This window comes from Pseudopodoces humilis, chromosome 1 (assembly GCF_049639895.1).
Source record: "Pseudopodoces humilis isolate 2021_Gansu_Grassland_sample_001 chromosome 1, ASM4963989v1, whole genome shotgun sequence".
In the NCBI taxonomy this organism is placed as follows: Eukaryota; Metazoa; Chordata; class Aves; order Passeriformes; family Paridae; genus Pseudopodoces; species Pseudopodoces humilis.
In genome coordinates, this window is record NC_142200.1 from 135,277,354 (window position 1) to 135,296,479 (window position 19,126).

Consider the following 19,126-nt stretch of genomic DNA (forward strand, 5'->3'; position numbering starts at 1 on the left):
TCCCCTTCTGGATGTCTCACCTGCTTTGTGTGTCTGCTGAATACTTTGTCATTTGGTTTTGGGCTAATCACATCTGATGAAAGGCTTTGTCTCTCTTGTGCCAGAAGATTTGGCTCAGACTTCCAAAGCAATTGCACAGGTTATTTGAAGGGTTTATTTTCTTTCCAACAGAGATAATCTTTATCACATTAGATTTTACCAACTTCGTCCTTTTCAGCAAGAAGCATAAAATTAAAGCAATACTGACTTTTAAAAAACTGGTTTAGATGTTGTGCTTAAATGTGTTAGAATCTTGTCTTGATTCAAGAGCTATTTGTTTATAAATAATCTCAAGATAAATATTCATGGAACAGCTAAGGTTTTTTTGAGCTGAACGTATGATTTAAAGGTTACTATAAAAAGCTTGGGAGTCATTACATTATACTAATACTGTAAAGCTAAAAATACAATACCAGGGAACAGACAGGTGGAATAGATGTGCTCTGTGAATTCTACAGACACCTATTACTCTCAGCAAACATGAAGATGAAGCTGATCTTAGCTGTAACCAAGCCATCTATAAGAACTGGAAGTTAAAGTGATACAAATTCCATTTAGGAGGGTGGTGTCCTGAAGGGCATATCAGTGAAGGGTCACTCAGTAGCCACCTGCATCATTCGCTGTTTGCCCCAACACTGGCTGTTGGCACTTAGGAGGTTGTGATACAAGCCTAAATGGAGCTTCTGATCCAACCTAAGGTAGCTGCTTTTATGACTTGATTAAAGTATGATTTTTTAAAAGCTGATGATTACTGATAAGGCAGAAATACTCAGGAAATATGGTAGGTTTATTCCCAGAGCTGTGCTTTCACATTCATAATGAAATTTGAAACCAGGCCAGTTTTATCCTTTTTTTTTTTGCTTATGTGGAAGCAGATATTTTCCACACATCTGCTTTTATTCAGTGCTAAGTTCTATATGGATCAAATCTTAAGTAACTTAGCATCAGATTAATATTTTACTGGCTGTATCTACAGAGCCTGTTGTGTATCACTCAGTTCCTGTGCTCCTGAGGGTCTGAAGCCCATGGCCAATTCTGTGGCTGAGCAAGTCCAGCTTTGCAAGGCTCGGGCTCAGAGTCTGCCCCTGGGGCTGCTGGAACCAGGTGCCACTTGTCAGGGCAAGGACAGAAGCTGCTTGCTTGTGCCTGCTGTGTGTCCTGTAGCCAGGAAAAGCCTTTATCTGTAAATGAACATAAACAAATCTGGACTTTGTTTGCCAAAACTCCTTTTGTACAGCAGAAAACAGTTTATTACCTTTTTCACCTTAGTACTTGTCACCATTGGTAAATAAATTATTATCTGTTAAATCTTTTTTAAAGATTTAAAAAGAGTGATTTTTTTTTTTTCTGAGAATGTATTTTTCCCATTTTTGACCTCGTAGTATTTAGTGTTTTTTCCTGCCCAGATGCTGTAATTTCTTTTAAAAAAGTTGGGCTGTAAATAGTTTTGTTTCCATGCAATGTTAAGCACAGTTTGAAATTGCATCTAGAGGGATCTAGACTTCTTTCTACTTCTCTCCATCCCACCTGTTAACATGATATTCTGATCCCTATTACATCTTTGCTGGGATCATTTGCTGGGACCAATTGACTGATGGCTTTTAAGCTGTATTTCAGCTGCCAAAATCTGGAAAAAAGGATAATGTCCCAGACCAATAGAAAATAACAGCATTTGAAGTATTTAATCTGTTTTCAAGTTCTAGACTGGTCAGTGACAATAAAATAAAAGTTACAGGGTTTTTTGGGGGGTGAATATTAGATGTTTGTGAAGGATTCATCAGTAAAGCATTTGTTTTAATGCAAAACAGATTCATGAGCCTACAGCATAATTGATATGAGCAATTCTATGATTCTATAAATTTGTTCAGTGGCAAAGGATTATGAACATAGTACTTGAGGTGCTGCAGCATTCACATAATACAGTAGGAGCTACTTCTTTTCTTCTTTTTCTTCAAAAAGAAAATGTAGTCTCTATAGCAGCATGTAACTCCATCCTACAAAGCAAGAAGCCAGAATGCAGAAGAGAATTTTTTCTCTGAAAAAGTATTTTTACTACTTTAACTGCCTTTCTATGCTTGGTTAAAGAGGTTTGGCTGTCAATAGACTTGCACACACACACACTCATCCCACTTAAATTTGTCCTGTGCTCTACCCTGTCAACAGTCACATTTCTCCAGGGTGAAGATAAAGTGTGAAAAAAAAAAAAAAGTTTTTTGCCTTCTCTTTCCTTTTTTTTTCATATTTCATGCTTATACAAGAGTTGAATGAATTTTCAGTGTTCTTGCATACAGGTTTCCTACTTACTAGTTGTTTTCCAGTAGCACCTGCAGGCCTGCACTGACATCAGATTCAGGTTGGCAAAGAGTGCGAGAAGAGATGATGCTGTCTGGGGAACTCAAACAAAAGCCAAGTAGCTTCCCCAACATCAGGCAGAATTATGTCACAAAGCTGATAGCTGAGATAATAAGAAACTCTTAGCTTTTTTTTTTTTCCTGAGTTTTTCTAGAGTGTCTACAGTGCAGACTGTCCTCTCTTGGTGTACATTTGATTTTTTTTATACTCAGGTATTTTTTACTGAACCCTGTTCTCTGCATCGTCCTCCCAGACACAGGCAGTTAGATATTGGAGCATATCCTAAAGTCACAGACAGTCAAAAACAAGTGAAAAATATGAAGGTGAGAGGACAGAGGCTGTTTTAGTTAAATCATTCAATTGGTCACTGAGGAACTGCTAGTGTCTAGTTCACATTCATGGTGTTCCTTGCTATAGGTACACCTCTAGTCATGGGAAATGCATGTAGTCTAGTAGTCTACTGTCATCTGATGGCATGAAATAAACTGCACTGGAAATCATCATTTTACAAGTGTTTCTACCTTTATGTTGCTGCACTGTTTCTTCCCTCTGTACTAGGCAGTCAATTTGACGTACAGAAATGGTCTGACAGTAGATGTTCTGTCATGGTAATAAATTTGCTGTGGTTGACCTGATGTCAAAACTAGGCAAGAGTGAAGCTGAGTTTAAGCAAAACTTGATTCACATATTGCTACCTCAAAAAATTACAGCATATTTGAAAAGTATGGGGTTCCTGTTGGCATAGGTTTTTTTCTCTTTCAGCCAGGTCAGGTTTATGTCTGCAGCCATTTTCTTGAACACGTAGGTGTCTTTTTCGTAGCTGGGCTAGCTCCACTTCGCTGTTGTTTGGGGGGCACAGCAGAAGGCTGGGGCTTTGCTGCAGGTGTTCATGTTCTTGCTCACGTAGTGAGCTCCAGCTGAAACCCACCTGCTGTGCTGGGGAAAAGTGCTGGAAACCCTTCAGGAAAAAACCCACAGCTGTCTAATGTCCTGCCTAGATCAAATGTGCAAGAGTCAAATTTGTCACTTGGTCAGTTTATCAGCGGGACAGGCTTGATTATAGCTGTCTTTGCTGTTTGTTGGAGATGAACAATAGGGCAAAAAAACTGGAGTGATACATGACTATGGGAAAAGCTGTTGAGAAAATACTGTCAGTCTGGAAGGAGTGCCTGTTTGTTCTTAGAAGTATGCACAGAGTATCTTGTAATGTTTTTATGCTTGAATGTACATCTGAGACAGTTGTGTGATCATCTGCATGACTTTTCTTTTTTTTCCTTTCTCACAGTGCATGCCAATTAAAGGCCTTGGATTTGTGCTTGGAGCCTACAAATGTATTTGCAAGGCTGGATTCTATCATCCCAACATCTTCTCAGTGAACAGCTTTCAGAGTAAGTGCCTTTGCTTGAGTTAAAAAAAAAAGAAAACAGAGCTAGCATTAATAATGCAGGGCTGCTTTTTATCCTCATCAGGGTTATACAGTAAAATCCCAGTGGTTTGCAACTCTCAGATTATATAATCACTTAAGGACTCCTAGCCCTTTGGTTTGTCATTCATGATACTCTTGAGGATCCTGTAAAACATACCCACTTGAAGAATATTTGATTTGTAAATAAATTAAAAAACATGAAAAGAAGCCTTGCTAAGGGGAAATAGAGATTTCTGGCATCTGTGCTCATGCACAAGTATTCTGGAAATTAATCTACTCATTTTCTGTTTAGCCAGAAGAGATGAAAATGCCCTAGCCCCTCTGGCTTTGTGGGGGCTTTAATTGTTTTCATTTTACTCAATTTGCGAAGGAGAATTCAAAGAAGAATCCAAACTCTTAATATGTGCTGATGAGGTAATAGAGATGGCTCAAGCCTGGCTCAAGTCTGTTTGGCTAGATGTGTGGATAACATGCATCCTGAACATGCCCAGGACACACATTGTATGGTTCTTAGACTGAATTGCCCACAACAGGAGAAGCAGAACTTGGTTGATGGTCATCAGGGAAAACAGACAAACTGCATGGCCAAAGCTGATGTCTGTCATGATGTGACCAAATCTCTGTTTGGATTTTGTGCTGAAATGGTTGCAGTTATACTGGTAGAGCTCAGGCTGCAGTCACAAGTGCGAAGCTGCTGCTTGGAGGTGTAACAGGGCATCCTTCTCTGCCTCTTGCTTTCAGGTTCACCTCATGCCCAGCTTCTTTGCACTATCCTTTATCCAGAGGTTCATGTCATCACCTCTTGCTGTGAGATCAGTTTGTGTGAGATATCCAGGGAATGGCAGCGAGTGACTTTCACTGAGCTTGGTCCAGGACTGCATGTATTATCTCCTACCTTGTGTGAAAACAGCTGTTTCTGTTCCCCAAGAGAAATACCTCTAGTACTAATCAACACTTAAAGTACATATAGATATAGGGGATGTAATGTCTCCTGTACATGTTTGTAGAATAAAGAGCACAGTTTGTTCAACAGTTTATCTGCTGAGTGTTTCCCTTGTTTTTTCATATTGTAAAGTGGTGCAGAAGGCAGCCTTGTGATAGTGCCATTTCTCTGGGCTTGTGAATGTGTTGCTAGAGTGAGGAGGATGTTTGGTTCTTCCTGAAGTGCAGTGAGTTCTGGTGGAGTTAGGATTTAATTCCTTGAGAGAGCATGTAAAGAAAACTTCATACCAAATGACATAGAACACACACAACAAATGTGGCTAGAGATCAAAACAACATTGATTATTAGGGATGAGATTAACCGTATTTCATGTCAGTTGTGCAAAATACATATGCTTGGTATGTATTAGTCACCTAGGTTTCAACTGCAGTCAGCATCAAGAGCATGGCTCCCCTGGAGGGTGATTTTTCTTTAGATGGAAAAAGCAATACCTCCATCTTTTCTTCATTTGCTATAGAATGAAGAGCCTTCAAAGCTATTCAGCTCCTAATAAAGTGAAATTTGTCTCAAGGATGTTTGTAAATGCTGATACTGTAGGCTGTAGGAGGCCAGTTTGATTTGAGCCTTTGTTGCTGCGAGGTAACTCGAGTTTTGAAACAGTAATGAAGAAGTTTTTTAATTCATCTAGATGCAGGTCCATGTGCCAAGTTGTATAGATGATTTCAGAAAGTGAACAGTGAGATTGGAAATGACTAAAGTAATGAGAAGAGCCTGTGGTTCAAAGAAAACTTGGCCTTGTCACACAGCTGAATTCTGTACAAAAAAGAGGAAAAAATGACATGGCTAAAATGGCTGTAGTATGTATTTGGTGGTTCAAAATGATGTTAACATAGGAATTCTAGACACGAATTCTGCAAGCAGTTTTGACAGAAGCTGTCTGACCTGGAGATCTCCTTGTGGAGCTAAGTTGGTGAAATCTGATGATAAAAGAGATGGAACTGAATAGGAACGTTAATCATTTAGGAAGTATTCCTAGAGGAAGAAAATAAAGAGGCAGCAAAGATTTGCAGGTCTCAAGATATCAGAAAGGAGATAGAAAAAAATGACCAGCTTTGTACTTCACTCAGTTGAAAAATTGGATTGTGTTGTGTCTTGAAATGGTAGCATTTCTCAGTGATGCTGGGATTGTGCACCACAACAAAATATGGATAACTATGGTTGCACATTGTGTCAGAAGTGTCCAGCTTTTGAGTGGGGGAAAGGTTCTGCTTTTGGCCCAGATGAATGTTTTGGTTTGAATCTGAAAGATAACTGTATAATACATCTTTGCAGAGATGTTGAACACTCTACACTGTTTACTGGTCAGCTCTGTGGGAACCTGCAATGTGACGTAAACAGTGTCCTGTGTAGGAAAGATTCTACAAATCAATTGCTTTCCTGTCTTAAAGCAGCATGGTGTAACTGCTCCCAGGGAGGCTGCACATGTTGCAGGTTCCTGAACAGTATGTAGGACAGGGGCACAGCTGGAATTCAGGCTATTCTCTCACTGAATACGAAGCCAGGTAGGAGGGCATTTCTCTCCCAAGTCTGCATTCGTTCTTCAGAACTGACGGTACCAAAATACGTAAAGCCTTTCTATTTTTTCTGCTTATGTTAATGAGGACCATGAGTACTAGAAGGGGACAGTGTTATTACCATACTTCCAGGGTGTCTTTTGAGGTTGGAAATTGATTTTAGAAAAAACCACATTTCATATACACAGGTTGTATTAACCTGTAAGTGCTTGAATACATGGTTATGCACTTTCTCCTAATGGCTCGTTTTTAGGTAGCACTATTAGTATAGGTAGAATAGACTAACTGATGATTACTTACATTTTAATATTCCTGTAACACCCTTCTCCAAAGCACTTCTGTTCTCTGCCTTATGAGGCAATCAGGTTTGCATTGAAAACTCTTTAGCAGAACAATGGTGCTTTTTTCAGCCTTGAAGTTTGTTCTGCATCATCCATATACTGCAGAAATTCTCAGCTCTTGCTGTTTGGATGTGGAACTGCCCTGCTTGTACCACAGTGGCTCTTTTGTCTGAATATGGGACTTTGCTATCTCTAATGCTACAATAATCACATAAAAATTTCCAAGGGGTGTTTCCCATTCAACAGGAATTCTCATTTTTTCACACCTGTCCTTTGGCTTTATTTCTTCAACAGAACCCACATGTGCAGATCTTTGCACATATGAAGGTTGTCACTGACTTCAGTGATCCCTTTCTGGGGTGAGGCTTATGCCCATGGCTGATGTCCAGGTTTTGGCGCCAAGAGGTCCAGTTACATTCTCACCAAGTTACTGCAACATTGCTGATGCAACTGGAGTGTTCCTAATTTACTCTATTACAGAACAGGAGCAGAATCAGTCTTCTTTTCTGCTCAGTGCTCAGCATGCACTGCGCTCTCTGTGTTCATGTGCTGAGTTCTGACTGGAGTATGGGATGATTTGGTTTGGGATAAAGCAGTCCCTGCCCTGGCTCTCAGCAGTCTTGCTGCCTTTCTTACTTTGCAGGAAGAGCTCAGCTGGCAATGTTGCAGCTGCTGAGGCATCCCTTGCGTGGCAAAGTGTCCTTAGGAGAACCAAAGCTGATGAAGAGTTACCCTCAGGAGAACATTTCAAAAACAGATGGGCCAATCAGACAGAAAAATCAGACTGGGATGGAAGAGAGAAAAGCTAGGAAAAAAATATGGTTGAGTGGAAATAGCTGAAACATGAAGCTTTTTGGTTTATTTTATTATACTTCATGCTAGTTTGTGTCCTTATTCCTACTTTCCACCTACTTTGCTTTGTTCTTTTCTCCTCCCTTTTTATCCTTTTTCTTTTTTGGTTCCTACATTTTATTTCTGTTCTTTTCTATTTTTACACCTTCCTCATTTTCAGTTTTAACTCCTGCAGCACAGTGTTTGCTTCCATCTCATTTGTGACAGTGCTGAGACTGCTGCTGCCTTACACAGAGCGGAAATGACTTCTTACCCATCTACCTTACCAGCGCCTAGAATCTTTTGTCCTCTTTGGAGGAGGAAAAGCTTTTTATTCACTGTGGGGAACATGTAATCCCAAAGAGCTGCTGAGATAGGACAAGGCACAGTGAAACATCTAGCAATTCTGTTAGAGGCACTCCAGGGTTGGCTTGGAGTGTCTGTGTCTTGAATTGATGTTACATTGACTTTGGTGAGGGGACAGGACCAGACAAAAAGGGCAGAAATGTTCAACTATCCATTGGGCAGCTGTGCCCTGAGACATAGTCAGGGCAAGGGTGTAGGTGGACAAGATCCCTGTCAGTGGTGTATATAATGAACAGTTCTTCCCCAAGAATTTGTTAGAGGGTCTGAAAAAAGTTCTTTTTGTCAAGGAGAAAAAAAAAATGCAAATAAAAAAACAATATGGCAATTGTTAATTGTTCCTCATTGCATTGTGGAAAACTTCATGTAGATCCAATTTTTTTGATCCTTCTTTTTATTAGCTATAAGGAAGAATCACAAAGAATCACAGAATCCAGTCGGTTGGAAAAGACCTTTAAGATCGCCAAGTGATCACCTGTGAGCAACCCCCACCTTGTTAACCCAGAGCACTGAGTGCCATATCCAGTTGTTCCTCAGACACCTCCAACTCCATTTGTTAGTCAAAAGATATTCACAGAAAAATCAGTCCTGGCTGGCAGTGCAGACAGAGCAGGAGATGTGCATCAGTGATCTTCCTTTGTGTACAACAGAGAATATCACAGAAGGAATAGATTGGAAAAGACCTTTGAGATCCTTGAGTCCATCCTATACCCAAACACTGCCATAGACTAGAGCATGGCACTGAGTGCCACATCAGTCTTTCCTTAAACTCCTTTGGGGACAGTGACCCCACCACCTCCCTGTGCAGCCCATCCCAGTCTCTGAACCAGACACCAGACACATCTAAACAAAAGCTTGCTCTTGTGTTACAAAGTCATAGCCATGGGATATTTACTTCAATATGCAACTGTTTATTTTACTGTAATCCCTGTAGTATGTGATGAGCATCCACATGAAGACACTCCAACATGTGATTCAGATAAGAAACTGCTTGATAAAATGAATATAGTGTATTTGCAATGACTTTCAAGGTTGAACATTTCAGAAATAAAGTAAGTGCATCAAGTTTAGGATCATGTTAAATTATCAAACCATATTGATGTAATATTTGTGACAAGTAGTCTCATAACTGCAGGTCTTGATTTATATTTTTTCTGTGTGTAAGTTTTTATACTGCAAATAATTTATTTAGTTGACAAAATAAAGCTATATTTGTGAGAGGAATTATACATAACACACCATTGATTTGGCTTCAGCCACATTCTGTTGCTTCTGTGAGCTCCTAAGGCTGTCTTGCCTATAAAAAAATTCTCAACAAAATATTTTTTTCCTTTTATTTAACAATGTTCTTTCTTTTTGTCCCCTTTCTCTTTCACCTTTTAACTCTACTCGTAGCCTGTAGGGTAAGCAGCCTTACAGGGGTTTATGGGCAAGTGTCATGGATCAGAAAAATTAGGAATCCTTCTGTGTGTGCTCTAGGTGGATGAGTTGTCAGTTCAAGTGTCATTGATTTTCCTAGACAAAATATTAACTTTCCAATAGGTTGCCTTCCTGATGTGCTTGTGTGAACAGTGGAAAACTATACTTAGTCTAAGTGCACTGGGTTTGCTTTGGGGTCAGAGTAGTGAAATCATGCAACAGCCTGTTGAACAAAGGATAATTAAGAAGGGTTTCATCTAATTTGAAACTAATTAATTCACTAGATAGCATTTTTATGAAATTGAGGAACAATCTACAATAGGATCAGAGCTTGTACTATGAACATTAGGTAGTTAATGGGTCTGCCCTTCATCTGTCTAAAATATTTTCCTTACTCTCAAATGTTTAATGTAATTTTTTTGCCCATTCAATATTCTTCTCCATAGAATTTCCTCAGATTTAGCCCACTTTTAAATACAACAGGAAAGCATTTGATGTTTAATAAGCTCACTTTCCCTCACTGGTCTGTGTTTTCTGAATGTTACAAAGGATGGCTCAGCGAGAGAAGCAGCGCTGGCCAAGCTGTTTGGTAACGTATTGAGAGAGAAGGGGAGGGAAAGGAAGCCCAGCACAGGACTGGTGATGAACTCCCCATCCAGTACAACTAAAGGTGTCTCCCTTCACTCTTCTGATACTTTCAGGAAAGGATGCAGAAAATCACTTTTCTGGCGGTGAATTGTCAGAGGAAGTCTACACCTGCCTGCCCTGCAGAGAAGGATGTTCTTTCTGCACAGATGATACCCCCTGCTATGCACAGGAGGACAAGTACTTACGGCTGGCTATCATCTCCTTCCAAACGCTCTGTATGCTGCTGGATTTCATAAGCATGCTGGTGGTCTACCATTTCCGCAAGGCAAAGGTAAACCCGCGTCTTTCACTTCGCTGTTCCTCCTCACGGCGTGTGGAGCTTATCTTGGGGCTATAGCCTCCCATTTTGGGAGTCAGCTTCTCAGGCAAGGAGCACGGCTCTAGGGGGGGGTGGAGTTTCCAAACAGGAATGTTTTCCAAAATTGTTTATGTGGTTTAGTGGAAAACAAAAAACAAACAAACAAACAAAAAAACCCCACAAAAAACCCCAAAAAAACAAAAAACAACCCCAAAGAAAGCTGAGCAATTTGTGTCTTCCAATGAAATATGCTTGCATTTATAGATGTTCAGCGAAAATCAAGGAAACTGTTAAGTAATTTTGGAAAATCAAACCAGTTAATTGTGCACATGTCTAAGGGGACGTGGGGTTTTTAGAAACTTGGGATCATGAAAGTCTCTGCATTACCTCTACTGGGAATGATGTTTGGTTTCAATATATTTGAGAGACTAGCTGGAAAATAATTTTGGGAAAGAGAAATCTTTCTGAATAATTCTAGTTACTTGAGAGTTTAAATGTGATTCTATGGTTAAAGATTCTTAATTTTTTGACTAAGGCTTGAGTATACTAAGGAGTGTCTGTAAATTGCTGATGCAGTATTTATGTACTAAGTTAATGAACTTTCTGCTTTTACCTGACTGAAAATCTGGTGACATCTCTTGGAATCTCACTGTTGCCTCAGTAAATGCAGAATATTCTCTGAAACTTCAAATTTTCTAAAAAGAAATTAACTGAAACTGGCATATATTCACTACCTACATTTGGGAAATGTAGGTGTGCACACAGTATGGTACATTATTGAAATTAATAGCTTCATTCACTTTCTATAACTAGATCAGTATTTCCATTTTGAATTTTGGAACACTTGATCCCACAGTTTCCCTGATCCTGCAGTGTCTGTGTTACAAATGTGTGGCTTATTTTGAAAGACTTTAATATCCTGCCAGGAAATCACGGAACGAACAGTAACATTCCTTTTTTTTTTCCCTCTTCTGTTTCTGACAGTGTCTTTGTATTTAATGATATTACATTAAATGATTCAAATTATTTAATCTTATTCATAAAGTTTTTTGTTATGAAAAATTTCTTGTAGGCATCTGTTTGGTTGCTTGACATTAACTTAGCAGAAGAACTTCATTCCAGTTTTGTGAGGTTTTAATCTGGTAATGTTTATGTCTGGTAATGTCTGTGATATTTTTAATCATAGATAACATCAAGACAAGCATTTCTTGTGAGCAAAAACTATTTCTAGACTTACAAAGTGATATGCAGCTATTGCAAGCTGGGCCTGACTTTTTTTACATACTGAAATGCTGATTGTTTTATAGGAAATATTTCTGTTTTCTCAGAAATAAGTTGAGGAATAGTTTTCACTTTTGCACTTGTATACTTGCATATGTTCTGATATAGATATCTGCTAGAGTAAAATATGTAACTTTATTAGACATAACACAGAAATCTTGTGTTTCTCAAAACCTGCTAGTCATGAAAAACACATTTTTACATTTGTGATTGTTAGCCATTTCTCCAAAGTAGTCTAAGAGTAAAGAAACACATGGAGTCTGAATCTTTAATACCAAAGCAATACTGAAGAGGCATATACACATCTTTCATTGTTTCTGAAGTGCTTTCCAGTCATTAGGAAAAAGTTTGTGCTTATTTTTTTCCAGACTCCCTCTTACCATTAGAAATCATGACATATGAATGAGGGAGAATCAGACACTAAAAAAAAAAAAAAAAAAAAATTTCCCTGAAAGAAAAATTATGCCTTTGAGACATTGCAGTTCATTCAATTGACCAGAGGTGGATTCAATTTCAATTTTGGTACCTTACAGGGGAGTTGACTTTTCTCTAAATGTGTGTCTCACAAGGAGAAGGGAAGGAAACATGAGACAAAAGAAATAATATGGTGATTGACAAACCTTTGCATTATGATTGAAGTTTTCAAGGGATAGAAACTGATAGATTTTTCGTTGCTTTTCTTGTAATTCAGTTGAGTTTTTCTTGGATATTCCTTTAGTGTTCTTTATCATGTTGGTACAGCATGAAAAATATCTTGTGTGTTTACCATGAAATGAGAAGTTGCATGAAGAGCAAACATACTGAGAACAATGAGTATTTGCAGAAGAAAACTGCTGGTTACATTGGAAAATGACAGAAATTTGGAGTGAAGGAAGAAAACTAGTAGCTTACTATGTACTCTCTGCCAAGGAGGTAAAATCATGAAAATGAAAGAATACATACTGAAGTATATTCAAAATATCTGCTTTTTTTGAGAATTTCCAACTGTTAGTGAAGCAAACCACAATTAGGTTAGTGTATATGTCTGTGATCAAAGTTAGTGTTAAACTGCTCATTTCCATTGTGCTGTGTGGGAGTCAGAGGAGAGCATTTCTTTGGATTCTCTCCCACATGTAACACTACAGTATTCAAATGGTTGCAAAAATAGTTTTTAATGCAACTCTATAACAGAAAAAGCAGTATGCTGCTTTTCAAGAAGCAAATTTCAAAGTGGTCAGGGGAGCAAAAGATGGGAGTTGAAAATAAAAGATGTTAAATGAAGGCTCTTTCAGTGCTGAAAGGAATGAAGAATAAATATGTGGCATTTTGATCTGGCTGTTGATTAGTAAAATCAGAAAGTAAATGGGATCAGGTTACCTCTTTAGTAAAAGTGACTGCAGAAGACTTCTCAATGCTTGTGGTAATTACTGCCTTCAAAAAACTAAGGTCCTGAAAAGTTAAGGTCTGCCAACAGAAAACACTTGGGAAGAAACACCCCAGGCACCTTGGCAGTGATATTCTGAGTATAATAATTCACAAAAAGAATGATAAAAGTCCATAAGTATCCTTTTGGTTATGATGGAAGTGAAAAGACATTTTTTTGTCTTAAAAGAAAATCAACTTTATCAGTAAGAGCAGATGCAGATCTCTTATAAATTTTATTAAATGATTGTAAGTATTATTATAGGTATTTGTATTATTATTTATATATTATTATTAGTAGTAGTAGTAGTAGTATTTAGGGAAGTGAAAAAATACCTCAGCTATTCAGATCACGCTGGTTGCCCTTCTTATGACCAAGCAGTACTTACAATGGAAAATTGCCATTGGCCTAGTTTTGTCAGCAGTGTGGAATATATGTGAGATCCAAGGCAGCTGCTAAAAGACCAACCAAGGGTTAAAGAGCGCTGCACTGCCACAGAGCATGGCCATGAGAACAGAGACCTTTTGGGCAATTACTGCCAAAGTGTTGCTGACAAAATGTGATGATACAAGTTTAATTTGACATGATCTTTATTACTGACCTAGGCTGTAATAATAAGACTCTACAGAGAACCTGGTAAATACCAGCTTGTGAGTTCCCACTCAGAGTTTGACAAAATGAATGGTAATAAATAGGCAAAGCCTATAGCAAGCCAGATGAGTAGCTTTTAAAAGCCAGGCTTCTCTTTAGAGGGACTTCTATAAGTCTCTCAAATTTTAAGTCTCTTCTTCTAGAACTTCTTAAGGTTCCTCTGAAGAATCCTCTTCAGACTTCTGCCTAGAAAACTGCTGAACTATTTACTGTGTAATAAGTTTACTTTAATAGCTGTAGAGGAGCAAGGGAAGATAGGAAATGTGACATCTGTATTTATAAAGACTCCCTATAATAGTGACAAGAACTGAAGATCAGTAGGTCCAACTTACACACTTGAAAATTCAGAGTAATGGTAATAATAGAACTACTGGGTCCCTGGGCAAGTGTGGGAAGTGGGCTTTTGTGAGAATGTGATGCTCTCCAAATGTATTTGTATCTCTTTGAAGGGGGGGTTATGAGCATGAGAGTACTTCTTCCAAGGTCTGCCACCGAAAGCTCTTAAAAGTTATGGTCTCAAGGGACTAGGTGAGCTGCACTATTTCTAGGTAACTGTCCTGGGTTGATTATGATGTTAAATTGTATCCCCATTCGTCCACCTAACCCAGACACAGGTTTTGTATTCTTAAAATTCCATCCAAGAGTAAAAGAGAGTGGAAAAGAAGCACCGAGTCTGTTATCAGAGACTGTACTTGCTCCCCCCGCCTCGGGAGTTTTGACTACAGCACAGACAGACAACAAGACACAGATCGCCTTGGCTTTCCAACTAGCCGGAGCAGAGAGGTCTTCCTGGATTGTTTTCTTTCCCTTTTTGAAACAAATCGAACCTGCTCTGGACTGGGGACTCGGGGGAGCACCGGGAGCTTGCACCCGTGGACTACCGGGAGCCCAGCCTGGGCAGCGGCATTTTCCAGCGCCAGAGGGACTGATAACAGAGCGAACACCCACAGGAAAGAGACCCTCTGAAGTTTGTCATCTCTTCTGAAGGGCGAGAGGTTTTGTAATTTGATATCGTTCGTTTTTGTGCTGGGTAGTGCTGTGCCTGTGAAATAAACAGGTTTTTTCCACTTCTCTCAGAGAAATCTCTTCCTGAACCGGTTGAGGGGTGGGAGAAAAGGGCCATGTGGGTTTGCTTCCCGGGGGGAGCCCCACTGGAGGTTTTCTCCCAAATTTGCCCTAAACCAGGACAGTAACCAAGGGGTGGCAGAAGAATAGACAGGGCAGGAAATACAGTATAAAATCATGTACAGCAGTGAGATGTTGATGTGCAAACATAGATATCTTCATGGTTCTTCTTAGGGTATCATTAGAGGGATTAAAGATCAGTGGGTCTCCCAAATGTTCACAGGATCTCTCAGATGTTTTTTAGAAATGGAGTACATGACACACCTTTTAGTTGTTTTATGTCACTCATTGGCAAAGAAGAATATCACAGGTCCCAAACTATAAAGCAATTCAAATAGGAAGGAATCACAGAGGATATATATATATACACTTATATATTTCTAGGGTGTTTAAACACAGTGATTTTGGTGAAAAAATCTGGTGCTGCAAGGCTGTAATTTTATTGTTGGAAACTTGGAGGATAGATCAGGAAGGATCACTCCCAGCTTCTTTAATAATGCAGCACAGGCTGTGAAGTGAGGACACAAGAGTCTAAATCAGAATATCTTTTGTTCTCTTGGCAAAGAGTCATAAAGCTAGATTTCATGTCTATTCTTGAAAACCTTGTAGTTATTAATGTAGACTTGCACATTTGACAAAACAAAATGCAGCTTGTTCATCCAAAACACAGTTGATCCAAACTACTGGTACCACCAATCAATCTTCAAAGTAGTGACTTCAAGCAGTGGTTGGAATTGGCCAAAAGAACAAAATGGAATGGCAAAAAGAAACTGTGACAAAGCTCCAATCAATGCTGTGGAATTCATTTGAGGCTTTGTCAAACAAAGTGACTGAAAGTGACTCAGCAGCCCTGAGATCAGCTCAGCAGTAATGTTATTAAACTGCAATAGTCATAACTGGAGAAAGTCACAGGCAGAAAAAGGTGGCCCTTTGCCAACAGAAGGAAGAACTCCAAAACGATAAGAACAAAAATAATTTGGAAAGAGGCACAGAAGGAGTAGCAGAAGCTAAACCACTAGTGAAAATCTTTGTAGGGAAAGACAGAAGAAGATGAAAAATATAACAGATAAAGAGGATATGCTACTGCTATAATGGGAAAAGACAAAGCGTTTCAGCAGGAGAGTAGATGGGGAAATAAGCCAAACAAAGAGGAAAGAGGAAAAATAATTCATAGCTGATACAGAAGGGAAATCAGAAGTGTGGATCACTTCAAAGAAGTCTTTGCTGGGGACAGCCCTTGTGCCAATCAGTAGTGAAAGCTGGAAGCCATGAACTTGGTATTGACACAAGGTGCAAGAGGCTCAAAAACTCCAGGGAGATGAAAATTTGTGAAATCCCATCAGAAAAGCTGACAGCACCTGACAGCACCAGTTTAATTCCACTGAGGGAATTGTGTAGTGAAGCCTGGGAAAAAGAGATCTTTCCTCATTAGTGAAAATGTTGGAATTCTATTTTGACTGCTCTGACAGTGATTTTCCTGAATCTGACCTGGGAAGATGATGAGGCTTCTGCAGTGTCAGAGAAGTAAAGGGACACTGGATGCAGAACAAGGAACAGGCTCAGTGCTGTTGATGGTCATGTTATGTGTCTTAGCAATGACAGAGGGGTCTGTAAAGGCTGTTAGGCTCCTCTTATTTCCTTGGTTTTCAAAGGTTTTGACAGAGGTTTGAGTATCAGAAGATTTTGAGAACAACTTTCAGCCTTACCAAGTCAGATTTTCATGGCTGTATACATTAGAGAATGTATAAAGCATTCTCTAAATTGAACAAGTAAGGAACAAAACAGCTCAAGGTGATACTAGCAAACATCTTTATGTGCTGTGGCATTATTATTGATTTAATAATGCAAACATCAGGACAAAAAACACATCCAAAAAGAATGAGGCTAAGCTAACAAAAGCTGTTAGACAAGGGCAGAAATCATGGATATTAAAACAAATATTCTCAAAAATGAGAAGCTGAACAATGATTTTGTGAGAAAAAGGCATCAACAAAATAGGAGAATTCGTCTGTATGAGCAGTGCTATGTGGACCAAGGGCGAGCTCAAACAGGGAGTGACCAACTGCAGCACTGATTACATGCAGTGTAAGGGTGGCAAAGCTACTGGAAAGAAACTGAACATTTAAATAATTATGAATAAAAATCAGATTTTTTTTTTTAAATTTCAGACTTAACATAGGGCTAGAAAACTATCAGAGCCTTAAAGAGAAAGCCAGCTGCATTGTAATCATGTTTGTAAAAGTACTGGACTGTGGAAAGACATTACCTGCAAAGAACCTAAAAGGCTCATCAGTTATCAGGCTGCCGTTTTCAAGTGAATTGGAAGAGCTGAAAATAACTGACCTTTGCATAGCAGCCTACCACCTCAAACAGGGAGCTCTCAGGCAGAATACAACCACTGTGAGGAATTGTAAGTGTCCTTAAGAAATGCCAAGAACCTCTACTGGCAAAGGGAACAGAGAAGTTGATCTCAGCCATAGAGTGGAAGAGACTAATTGCTCCTTTGCAATGAAGGAGAGATGAGAGTGTGCCAGCCTTGACTTATGCTAGACCTTTTCAGAAGGGTCTTGTTTGCTGGGAGTTCTCGTTCAGATCAGTGCTGAAGGCTTCAGAGTAGTCGCACTAAAGCCAAACTGCTTTGCCCTCATCTCACCACCTTGCAGTGCTGCCAGGTTCTGACAGTAGGGGAGCAGAGAGCGAGCACGGGGATCTGTTCTTTCCATCTTGCTGTGGCCAGCATCTCTGGATGTAAATCCAGCACGTCAAGGTAAAATTGGTACCAAGTGAGCACACTTGGAAGAGGTGGTTTGCAGCTCTGAAAAATAATGGAAAAAATGCTTAGAGTTCAGCAGAGTAATTTGGTATTGTCATATGGCATTAACAATGATGAAGGACTGTGACAGAGCACAATGGAATGAAGGGCTTTGCCCTGTTCAAGACCCTTTCCAATTGCAAATATTGGAAATTTTAAACTAAATTATGTTTTATTGTACTGGTCTTCTCCACCCCTACCTTCTCCAACCCCCACTTTAATGAACATTCAGGAACTGTTGGAAATACAGAAATACAAATACTTTCAATGAGAGGAGGACAATATGCATCTTGAACACTGATCAAGGTAAATACAGCTAACATATAGCTAATCATCAACAGGAATAAATATTTTTCACTCTCTTGAGGGAAATGTGGCAAATAATAGCTACAGAGTGTTTTTATATGGTTTTTATTCTGTCAAATACAGATTTTCAGTTTGGAGTTCAGGGTGGCTAGATACACTCTGCCACCAATATCCCATTTTTTTTATTTAGAGTAAATATATTTAAGTGTTCTGCTAAATACGATTTCAAAACTGTGAAGATAGTCCCTAAGCAATGCAATTTTAAGCACTGCACAGAACTGCACATAGATGGAAAGGCAACATGCAAATTTGTGCTGTAGTTTCCCTTTCTAATATAGAAGAATCAAGAATGTCTTTTCTCCCTTACTGCTGCTGTGATAGGATACAGTAATTCAGAATGAGGTAATCACAGGCTATTGATGTGTGATACATCTTTAAATATTAAAGCATGCTGGCTTTGCAAACATACCTCTTTTTCTAATGTAAATCAGCCAATCCTTTTTTCCTTTTTTTGACTCCACAGTGTCATCTTGATGTGCTTATGCCTGGATGGCTTTCATCTTTGGTGCACATTCTGCTTTTTTCTCCCTAGACAACAATTTCTGACATTTCAGCTGAAGTGGAAACTTGATAGAGGGAAGAGATCTTGCGCAGATGGAGCAGCTGCCTTTACATGCTGTGCTGGTGGGCATACCTGATAGTTCACTCAACATATGCACATTCTGTGCAGTGCATTAGATACCCTTCCTTCACCCTATCCTAGGGTGAGAACCTAGTTTCTTGTGATTTCTCAGGAAGTGTGTTGTAGTCTTCGGGTGTGCAAGTTTAAAGATATTGCCGATGTTGTTTTCAAAACTGTTGTTTTTAGTGGAATTCTCACTTCCTTTATTTGCATGCCCCTTCCCATTTTTCTGTGTAGTTCAGATGTGCCTTTAGAGATGCTGTACTTTCTTAACTCCCAGATAAATAATTTAAGAGTGCCATATGGGCAGTATAAGAAGTGGAGGGGCTGTTAGCCTGCAGCAACAGTTGAGTCTCAGGGAGGATGGACTGGCTGCTGGAGTTCCCAAAGGCAGCAGGCATTGGTAGGCATGGCTGCAGGGTTTGCAGGGTGTTGTGTGTATTCACTTCATAGGGCTAAAGGTTTCACATGAGTAGTCTGTATTTGCATTCTAATACACAGTTTAGAGGCATCAAGTACTTGTGAATAGAAGAATAAACTGCAGGCACTGTAGGCCTAATGAATACAAAAGTGTGAAGAAAATAAAGGTCTAGAAATGAAATATGTTCATTGATTTCAGTTCAGCCTCATAAA

General features: G+C 39.2%; 1 protein-coding gene across 2 annotated transcripts in view; it reads left to right on the forward strand.

Annotated features, from left to right (window-relative positions):
• Positions 1-19,126, forward strand: part of GPR158 (G protein-coupled receptor 158) — a 185,883-nt gene that overhangs the window by 75,234 nt on the left and 91,523 nt on the right. For both annotated transcript variants that reach the window (XM_005518734.2, XM_088065160.1), the window contains exons 3-4: positions 3,677-3,779; positions 9,990-10,207. In XM_005518734.2, coding sequence (XP_005518791.2) covers positions 3,677-3,779; positions 9,990-10,207 — 321 coding nt within the window. The remainder of the gene's footprint in view (positions 1-3,676; positions 3,780-9,989; positions 10,208-19,126) is intronic.